General features: G+C 45.2%; 1 protein-coding gene across 1 annotated transcript in view; it reads left to right on the top strand.

The window, feature by feature from the left end:
* The first annotated feature begins 2,750 nt into the window (after nucleotides 1-2,750).
* Nucleotides 2,751-11,149, top strand: part of CDC73 (cell division cycle 73) — a 168,290-nt gene continuing 159,891 nt past the window's right edge. The window contains exon 1 of the mRNA XM_068240119.1: nucleotides 2,751-2,980. Coding sequence (XP_068096220.1) covers nucleotides 2,850-2,980 — 131 coding nt within the window. The 5' untranslated portion in view covers nucleotides 2,751-2,849. The remainder of the gene's footprint in view (nucleotides 2,981-11,149) is intronic.

Raw genomic sequence — 11,149 nt, 5'->3', positions numbered from 1 at the left:
ACTGCTCAGGGAAGGCTCACAGACTCTCGCTCAGTCTGCTCGGCTCCTCCTCCTTTCTGAGCATCCTCACTGGTTATTGGCTGGCAGTGACTGGCCAGCCAATCCAAGAAGAGAGGAGGGAGATCAGTCTCCAAGTTACTCAGCTAGGAGCCTGGGGCTAATTTTCCGGCTGATAACAGTGCCGGTGAAACTTTTATTCCGGCGCCGGCTTTTTAGGGGAATTTCCGGTAGGGCCGCCCAGATACCGGCTGGGTGGCAACCCTAACTTTAACGCATGTACTTTTCCATAGTAGTTAATGATTGTCAATAAGAAAACGCTCATGATGTGCAAAATTATGCTGCACTACTGTGAGTTTGTAGAATTTGCAATTAAAGGGACCCTGAGCAGTACCTAGAATAAAAAATGTAACTTACCTTGGGCCTCCCCCAGCCCACCATACGTTGCGAGGTCCCCCGGCGTCCTCCTGGCTCCTGTACGTGTCCCTCCGGCGGTTCCCATTACGGGCAGGGTGTTGGGTGACTCTTCCTGGATCTTCACGCTCGTCGTCATCACGCAGGCTGCTATGCGTCATCATGGCGGCTGGCGTGACAGGTCTGCGCATGCGCAGTTTTTTAACTCTAAACCGTGCATGCGCAGACCTGTCATGCCGGCCAGCATGATGACGCGTAGCGGCCGGCATCACGAAAACAAGCGTGAAGTTCCAGGAAGAGTCGCCCGACACTCGGCCCGGATGTCGCCGATAATGGGAACCGCCAGAGGGACACGGACAGGAGCCAGGAGGATGCCGAGGGAACTCACGGCCTACAATGGGCTGGAGAAAGCCCCAGGTAAGTGAAATCTTTTATTCTAGGTTCAGGGTCACTTTAAGTGTGAACAATCTCATTAACTTAGGGCTGGTGCACACCGAGCGGCTTTTTCAGCGTTTCTGCAGCCGCTTGCGGCTGCGGATCCGCTTGGTCAATGTATCTCAATGGGGTGGTGCACACCAGAGCAGGAGGCGTTTTGCAGAAACGAAAAATGCTGGGGTGAGGCATTTTTTGGATTGCGGGTGCGTTTCTGCCTCAATGTTAAGTATAGGAAAAACGCAAACCGCTCTGAAAACCGCCTGTTCAGAGTGGTTTTGCTGGCGTTTTTGTTACAGAAGCTGTTCAGTAACAGCTTTACTGTAACAATATATGAAATGTACTATACTGAAATCCGCTGCAGCAATCCGCAAAACGCTAGCAAAACGGCATAGAAAAATAAGAAAAAGCGTTTCAAAATCTGCTAGCATTTTGCGGATCTGCTAGCGGGTTTTGGTGTGCACCGGGCCTTACTTTGGTTTTAAGTACAAATACAACACAAATGTCAATAAAAACCTAAGAAGTCATATGCCTTCTCTAAGCGTCTGTTTAAAACAAAAATATAGTTCTAGTTCCATTTTAAAATCATTAATGGAAGCCAAGAATTGATACGGAAAGCTTTAAACAAAGAAAACATTTATTAGCTAACTCAAATAGATTAAAAGAGAAAGCTTTTAGTATGCTATGTACAGTACTTTTAACATACAGCATGGGAGCTTGCAAAAGTTACATAAATGTATGGAAAGATAAAGCTTTTAAATAAAAAAAAACACTAGGAGAGTATAAGGGGCTAGAAGAGACCGAAAAACTATTTTCCTAAAAAAGCAATGCTAAATATAATTTTCTATTAAAAGTACCCTGAGCAGAGCTTATGGGTATGCATTTAAGTATACCCACGTCTATTTGGTACTGTGCATACACTCACCGGCCAGTTTACTAAATGTTTCTCCTCCTAGTTTGTTAGATATAAATTTCTTTGAACCGGCGGCTCTGTACAGTCGCGCTGTGACCTGAAAACAGAAAAAGGTGTGTGTGTGTGTGTGTGTGTGTGTGTGTGTGTGTGTGTGTGTGTGTGTGTGTACGTACAAAGAGGATAAAGGGGAGCACCAAAATCAGGTTTCGCTCAGGGCGCTGTGAAACCTAGGGCCGGCCCCGCATAGCCATAGTGCAAATAGGCAGACAGAGATAAGATAAAGTGCACACTCAAGAGTAACTATACAAGGGTAAATACTGTACCTATATAATAAAAAAGATCAGTAATTACATAAAGAAAACATGAACTGAAAATTAAAAGTCAAAATAAACATACACAAATCATACTTATCTCCCCTGTAGTCTACTCCTCAATCTCTTTCTCCTCTCCTGGTCCTGTTTGTCCACTGTGATCAATGGAATACTCCGTCCTCCATTTTGAAAATGGCCATTAACCCATAACAGCTTTCTGGTCAGCACACTGTTAAACTGTAACATCGCCCACTTGAGCCATAGGGAAACAGGGACATTACCTGGCACATTAGTTGTCCTCTCAGCTATATCTGACAGCAACTGATATATAACTGACAGCAACTGATGTTTCACTTCTGACAAAATGTTGTCAGAACTTGAAGGGATCATTGTCAGAGGAAAATGATGAGCTTCTGAGAGGAACTGATGGCAAGGTAACTAACGTAATGTTCATTTGAAGTTACTTCATGTGTTTATTTTAAATTTTACTCAGTTCAGGTTCCCTTTAACACATTTATTGTACTCTTCCAGAATCACCACAGGTCTACATAATACGTCTTACAATACAACAAGCAAACTACCAACTGACCTCTGTATTATAGTTCAGGCGTTATCTAAAACAGCCTACCGGCGGGGTCTTTGCAGATTCCGGCAAAAGTTTGGTCAGCTCACGTAATTCGCTGTGACGAAAGACGCGACGGAGCGACGTAGGACGAGTCGCACGGAAGCTCATCTGGTAGGGTATCTGCTGTGGCCCAGGCAGTCCGGAGGAGGAGGCGATTATGGCGGACGTACTGAGCGTTCTGCGCCAGTATAACATCCAGAAAAAGGAAATCAACGTGAAGGGAGATGAAGTTATATTCGGGGAGTTCTCCTGGCCCAAAAATGTCAAGACCAACTACGTCATCTGGGGGTAAGTGCGGGGGGCTGCGGCGTGCTGGCTGGTCGCCCCTCCACCTGCAGTACCAGCAGGCATGTGGTCTTATGTCTGGGGTATGATGGTTTGTGCTCCGTGTTGGACAGGAGTGTGGTGCTTCTAGCGTGCTAGGTGCTGCTGTGTTGTACGTCTGCCCATGCTGATCATCACACTGGGAACTGTGATCTGTTCCATCTGCTCTATGTGATTTCCTTCTTCTGTTTACATGGATTTCCTTTTGGCTTGCTGAACAACTATGATGTTCATAAAAGCAGCAATGTGGTTATTTATCATGTGCTGGCACTGTGTTGTGGTGGACATAAAGCTTCAATCTTTACTTCAGAATTGGACCATTGCATTGCTCTGTTCACCGTACTCTATACCAGAGTGACAAATCTGTACAGTGGTCATTCCTTGTGGCATCACCCACATAATTGAGCTACATAAAAAGTGTATGTGTAGTGTACACACTTTGGTACTTATCCGTTAGCCCGGGCGCAGGTGGCGCTAATTACTATTCCCCCTCCAGGCCGACATGGATAGTAGGAAAAGCTGTAACTCTGGTGGAGTTTTGTCGTGGAGTTAGCCTGGCTAACGGATAAGTACCCACACTTTAAAGCGAGTACATTTAAAATCGGCGCCGGTAGACTTGGGCGCAGGATACAGCTGTTATATGGCTGATTCTGCTTCTGCACAAGTCCGGGCCGTTTTAATTTACTTTTTGCCTCCAGGCCTCCATGGATGGTGGGGGAATGAAATAATTCGGCTTCCAGTGACTCCTGGAGGCCGAATTATTGTGTTTTTAAGCAACCTTGGCTTCGTCCTCTGACGGCGCCAACGTTACTCACTGATCGCCGCTATAGACTGATTCCCATTATAGTCTATGGCTGCGCCCAAATCTAGCAGCGCCGAATAGCACTGCTCCGTTTAAAGCAAACCTGAAATGGAAAACATGACAGTCACTTACCTCATCTGTGGGAAGGCTTGATGGATCTTTTATCATGCTATGCATCCAGCGATAAATCCCCTTTTTACTTTCTGCTGGGAGCATGGCCATGAACAAGCACTGGGCATGTGCTGTTATCGTCTGCGCAAGTCTGGTAGAAGTGCTTGTGCAGTTTTTTTTCCTCTGCACAAACGCTTCATTGTACTGGATATGCATAGACCTTATCCATATGTGACCAGTGGATCGGTAGGCTGAAGAAGGATCCAATAAAGTTCTTGGACTGTCCAGGGACTTTACATTAATGAGGGCGAGTATCTAACTTTTATACTTTTGTACTACTTCAGGATTGCTGTAAGACCTAGTTGGACTGAATTAAGTCATATGTTGTTCTGATTCAGTTCTGTATCATACCTGTGTTGAACAGCTCTTCATAACGGCACATGTTCCAGGGGCATGCATGGACTGGACTAGAGCACACCCGGTAGGGATGAAGTGAATTTTCTCACTTTGTTTCCTTTGAGGTAGAGTTAACACCTGTCTTTTACTGCATAGAAAAACTCACTTAGGGCCCATTCACACTAGAGCATTTTTTCAGCGATTTCGCCAAAATGCTCAAGCGCTAGCACTTTTTAAAGCGCTAGTGCAATGATACCCTATAGGGCCTATTATCTCTTGGGCGATTTGCGTTAATCGCCGGCGATTACTACAAGGTAGGACGTCTTTGTCTTCCCATACTTCAAGTGATATGAATAGTCACCATTAGACATCTCTACGTAGTAATGCATATATTATGACATACCCTAGACTGGGCGCCTCCTACTCACTATAACCACTTTGTATTGGTCTTTCACGTGGAATTCCAATACAATTGATTCATGTTTGTGGCAGTAATGTGACAAAAAGTGGAAAACTTCAAGGGGGCCGAATACTTTTGCAAGCCACTGTATTTTATATGTTAATATTTAAATGCTTCAGGCTAGATTCACAGTGGGACATTCTTTTCCTGTGTTAATAAATTCATATAATGCAGGTTACCGTACTGCAATGCTAACCCTGTGCTATTGCTTTGTAAATGTTGCATTATGGTAACGCACTGCTGCAGTGAAGTGCATTACCTCTTAACGCAGACGTTAACAAATACAGGTAAGCATAGCATACTTTTCATTGCCTGTATGCGACTGTCATGCAGCGTTAAGGTGCGTTGCAACTTTTTTGTTGCATTGCGACTTTAATGTCGCACGGCAACGTCCCACTTTGAACCTAGCCTGATTCATTTATACGTAAGTTAATAATCTTCCCTTTGATACATAGATTCAATTCGGCTTCTGTTATTCCTAATTCCTGAAAGTCAAAAATGTGTGAGGAAGACATGTTTACTCCTTTCTTTTGATCAGTTTTATAGACTTGTCTAGAGCAAGGGTGCCCATTGGGTAGATCGCACAGGAGTTCTGGGTACACCGCCTGCCTGAGTGACATATGTGTTGTACTCTCTGACTTGGATGTGCTTAATGCGCAGGGCTGTGGAGTCGGTCCAAAAATCCACCGACTCCGACTCCTCAGTTTAGGATTCCTCCAACTCCTCGACTCCGACTCCTCTAATTTGCATATTACAATTTTGTTGATTAAAAGTATGTAACATGAAATTTGTCTCTTAACTGCCAACGCTTAGGAATTTTACAAGACAACTGAAGTGAGAAGGATATGTAGACTACTATATTTATTCCCCTCAGACTAAAACTAGTCCTTGGTAAGAGTACTTGTAAAAGGTACAAACCGGAACAAAGAACATCTATCAGGCCCTAGGCAATGTAAGTGTGGGTACATGTAAGAATGATGTGCAGGTACTCTGCAGGGGAATGAGGAGATTCTTCCTCTATTACACATTCTTCATGCACAATCTGAACAAGGTTTATGGGTGACAGACAACACCTCTGTGTTCAATGTGCACAGCATTCTCAGTGGATTCCCTGCAGCTCTGTGGGGAGTGCATATGTAGAGTTTAGTACTACTGTTTAACAAAGTAAACCTGAGACAGATGAAATTAAAGTTTTATACATACCTGGGGCTTCCTCCAGCCGCCTTCAGGATAATCAGTCCCTCGTTGTCCTCCTCCACCACCTGGATCTTCTGCTATGAGTCCAGGTAATTGAGCCAGTCGGGCGTAGTGCGCATGCACACACTCCGCCGCCAGGAGCATACTACACCTGTGCAGCACTATTGCGCAGGTTCAGAATGTTCCTGGCTGTGGGAGCGGCATTTGGCCGGACAGCGCTGACTGGCTGAATTACCAGGACTCAGCAGAAGATCCGGGTGGTGGACAGCGAGGGACTGATTAGCCTGAAGGGGGCTGGAGGAAGCCCCATGTATGTATAAAACTTTACTTTTCATCCGCCTCAGGTACCCTTTAATTTGTAGTCACCAAACCAAATTTTAACAACATATCAAATTATTTGATTTCATGAGCAAAGGGAGTGCATACATTTGCATAAATCAGCATCAGTGCAGAATTACTTCCATCTCATTGACCATCTCTATTAGTGACACAGCTACACATCAGGCTTTATTCTTACAGCATAGATGTTATTTAGTATATATAAGAGATTCCTGTGTACACATCATATATACAGTCACAATCAGATATGTATATCTGACCTTAAAAAATACGGGGACTGCTTTATTGAAGCAGCACAAGTAACTAATTTTGATTGGTTTATTTCATTTTTGTGGACTAAGCACAGCTATTACTGTATATATACTGTATATATACATTATTTTTATTGTCTATTATCTGAGAAATAGAACATTTTATCATATTTTCTATTTTAATTACAGTTACAAATTCATTAGGAGTCGGTGCATTTTTTCCCGACTCCGACTCCAGGCACCCAAAATTGCCCGACTCCATGACTCCGACTCCACAGCCCTGTTAATGCGATATGCTGTCCTTAAAGTGATACTGTAGGGGGGTCAGGGGAAAATGAGTTGAACTTACCCGGGGCTTCTAAGAGTCCCCCGCAGGCATCCTGTGCCCGCGCAGCCACTCACCGATGCTCCGGCCCCGCCTCCGGTTCACTTCTAGAATTTCAGACTTTAAAGTCTGAAAACCACTGTGCCTGCATTGCTGTGTCCTTGTTCCCGCTGATGTCACCAGGAGCGTACTGCACAGACACAGACCATACTAGGGCTGCGTAGTACGCTCATGGTGACATCAGCGGGATCGAGGACACGGCAACGCAGGCGCAGTGGTTTTCAGACTTTAAAGTCTGAAATTCCAGAAGTGAACTGGAGGCAGGGCCAGAGCATTGGGGAGTGGCTGCGCGGGCACAGGATGTCTGCGGGGGACCATTAGAAGCCCCGGGTAACTTCAACTCATTTTCGCCCTACCTCCCTACAGTATCCCTTTGAAGTTTAGCACAGCTGTGTGCAGAGGAGTATGCTGCTGCAAGCTGGGTAGTGTAGTGTAGTGAGCGAATGGTTGGCATGTGGCAATGGCAGTGTTGGCTACTTAAAGGGGCACTATGGCGAAAAATTTTAAATATGCGCAAACAGACAAGTACGTTTTTCTTTTTTCCCAGAGTAAATTGAGCCATAAATAACTTTTCTCCTATGTTGCTGTCACTTTACAGTAGGTAGTAGAAATCTGACAGAACCGACTAGTTTTGGACTAGTCCATTTCTTCATGGGGGGGAGGGGGTTCTCAGGGATTTATTTATTTTCAAAAGCACTTAGTGAATGGCTATTGCTCTGTCCAACTGCCAAAAAACTGTGTAGCGAGCAGGAAAAGCTGGCCAGCATCATTTTTTAAATCCTTTTTAGGGAATACATATAGAGATTAAAAGCCTTGCTAAGAATCCCCTATGAAGAGATTGACTAGTCAAAAACCTGTCACTTCTGTCAGATTTCTACTACCTACTGTAAGTGACAGCAACATAAGAGAAAAGTAATTTATGGCTCATTTTACTAAAAAACTTATTTGTCTGCATATTTTAAAAATGTTCGCCATAGTGCCCCTTTAACAGCCTTGCAGCAGCATTCTGTACTAATTGCAGGAGGTGCAGGTCTTTGTTTGGAAGGTCTGTTTTGAGAATGTTGCAGTAATCCAGTCGTGATGTTATGAAGACATATCAGCATTTAGTTTTAGCCAGTTATCATTCATCCACTCCTGAAGCTCAGTCAGGCCTGAAACCCACTAGGAGCGCTTTGTGATTTGAAAAACTCTTGCTAATGTAATGCTATGGGTGTGATCCTACTTGAGCATTGTGATTTTTGAAAATCCCCCATAGAATTGCATTAGCGAGAGCTTTTTCAAATCACTATCTCTTAGTAAAGGCTTCTAGTGGGTTTGAGTCCTTAAAGGGATACTTAAGTCAACAAAAGAAAGGTGGTTTTACTTGGGGTTTCTACCGCCCCCTGCATTCACCCTGTGGCCGTGCCGATACTCTACGGTCCTCTGGTCCCCTTCCGCATCTCCGTTTCGTTGTCACCGACAGGTTCAAGTGGTGAAAAGGAGTCGCGGGGGAGGGGATCGGACAAATAATTGTAGAGTACCGGTGTGGGCACAGGGTGACTGCAGGCGGCCTGTAGAAGCCCCTGGTAAGTAAAACTGTCTTTTTGGTGACTTAAGGATCCTTTTACGCACACGTTTATTTGTTGGGTGGGGTCTGGGCACACCTTAGATCTTATATTCCATTCCGGACTTTTAATATCACACGGAAATAAATCCAGTGGTATGGTCAGACCACCACACCGTCCACTTCTCTCTGACAGCACCAGCGATAAAACACAGAGGGAAATAATATAGTCAGTGCAGTCTAGCCACGTGCCGCTCCCACAGCAAGGAGCATTCTGCACCTGCACAATAGTGTAGTACGCTCCCGCTGGCGGAGTGTGTGCATGCGCACTACGCCAGACTGGCTGGCTCAAGTACCTGAGACTCATAGCAGAAGATCCAGGTGGCGGCGGAGGATAGCGAGGGACTGATTAGCCTGAAGGGGGCTGGAGGAATCCCCAGGTATGTATAAAACTTTAATTTCATCTGTCTCATGTTTACTTTGTTACACAGTAGTACTATACTCTACATATGCACTCCCCACAGAGCTGCAGGGAATCCACTGAGAATGTTGTGCACATTGAACGCAGAGGTGTTGTCTATCACCCATAAACCTGGTTCAGATTGTGCATGAAGACTGTGTAATAGAGGAAGAATCTCCTCATTCCCCTGCAGAGCACCTGCACATCATTCTTACATGTACCACAGTCACATTGCCTAGGGCCTGATAGATGTTCTTTGTTCCGGTCTGTACAAGTACTCTTACCAAGGACTAGTTTTGGTTTATGACTAAAGGGAATAAATATAGTAGTCTACATATCCTTCTCACTTCAGTTGTCTTTTAAAATTCCTAAGCGTTGGCAGTTAAGAGACGAATTTCATGCTACATACTTTCGATCAACAAGATTGTAATATGCAAATTAGAGGAGTCGGTGGATTTTTGTACTGGCTCCACAGCGCTGCATTAAACGGTCTACACCACTTCACCTCGCACGGTGGTTTATTAGCTCACTAAAGAACCTAAAGAAAAAAGTGCGCAGACTAGAAAGAAAATGGCGAAAATCTCAGAATTTAAAAGATAAACACCTCCTTCTCTCTCACCTGGGAAGCTACGAAAATGCAATCCCTAAGAAAAAATCCTCCTACCTATCACACGAGAGATCGCAAAGGCCACAAATAGGCCAACCGAGTTATTCTGCACAGTTGATAGCCTCTGTAACCCATCCTGTCAAAATCCTACTATAAATCCCTCAAAGAAGCTGTGTGAGAAATTTGCTTGCTACTTTTGACAGTGTCCTCTTCGGTCTCTTATTCAGTCCACAGCACCTAAGACTTTTTCAACTGTAAATAGTTGCAAGAACAACCTAACACCCTGGACTGACTTCAAAGGCATTAATGAGGAAGAGATCTCAGACAACCTCAGTCGCCTCCGTCAGACAACCTGCGACCAGGACCCTGGACCAACTAACCATATGCTGAAATGCCCTGACCTGTTTGGTCCAGCATTTCACAAAATAGTAAATTGCTCTCTGCAAGCAGGGAGGTTTCCTACATCTCTGAAAGAAGGAATCATCAAGCCCCTTCTTAAAAAAAAAAAAAAAAAAAAAAAAAAAAAAAAAAAAAACCTTCCATGGATCCAGATGCAATGAGCAGCTACAGACCTGTATCCAACCGCCCTTTCCTAGGTAAAGTTATTGAAAAGGCTGTCTATCTGCAACTTGAAGCCAGGCTCTCAGCAAACATCCTGGACCCTCTACAATCTGGCTTTAAAGAGACTCTGAAGCGAGAATAAATCTCGCTTCAGAGCTTATAGTTAGCAGGGGCACTTGTGCCCCTGCTAAAACGCCGCTATCGCGCGGCTAAACGGGGGTCCCTTACCCCCCCAAAATCCCCTCCGTGCAGCCGGGGATCACTTCCTGATTGAGGCAGGGCTAACCGCCGCAGCCCTGCCCCACGCGCGTCTGTCAGCGCTTATCTCTGCCTCTCCCCCGCCCCTCTGTTTTCCTTCACTGAGAGGGGCGGGGGAGAGGCGGCGATGCGCCGCTGATAGACGCAACTAGAGGCAGGGCTGCAGCCGTTATCCCTGCCTCTAGGAGCAGCAAAATCTACGACCAATTCGGTCGTGGATTTGGGGGGGGGGGTTGGGGGTGAAGGGACCCCCCGTTTAGCCGCGGGATAGCGGCGTTTTTAGCAGGGGCACACGTGCCCCTGCTAACTATGAACTCTGAAGCGAGAATTATTCTTGCTTCAGTGTCTCTTTAAGAAACACCACAGCTGCAAAGTCTGCAAAGATCTGGTCATGGCAAGGGACAGAGGGGAATGCTCCATCCTAATCCTGTTGGATCTCTCAGCGGCTTTTGATACAGTTGACCGTGAAATCCTGCTCAACAGACTGCAGGAGTACTGTGGCATCAATAGATCAGTCCTCCAGTGGTTCAGATCATTCTTGACTGCCAGAACAGAGTATCCCTAGGACCTATCTTGTCCAACCCTGCACCTCAAAAATTTGGAGTGCCACAAGGATCAATCCTATCCCCTCTGCTTTTTGAAATCTACATGTTACCACTCGGTACAATTATCCAACAACCTGGCCTGACATACTACTGCTATGCCGATGACACGCAGCTATACCTGTCCTTCAAACCTAGTGGAACAGACCCTACCCCAAAAA

The sequence above is a fragment of the Hyperolius riggenbachi genome, chromosome 6 (assembly GCF_040937935.1).
Source record: "Hyperolius riggenbachi isolate aHypRig1 chromosome 6, aHypRig1.pri, whole genome shotgun sequence".
In the NCBI taxonomy this organism is placed as follows: Eukaryota; Metazoa; Chordata; class Amphibia; order Anura; family Hyperoliidae; genus Hyperolius; species Hyperolius riggenbachi.
Note: the sequence above shows the minus strand (reverse complement) of the source record. Positions and strands in the feature narration are given on the sequence as shown.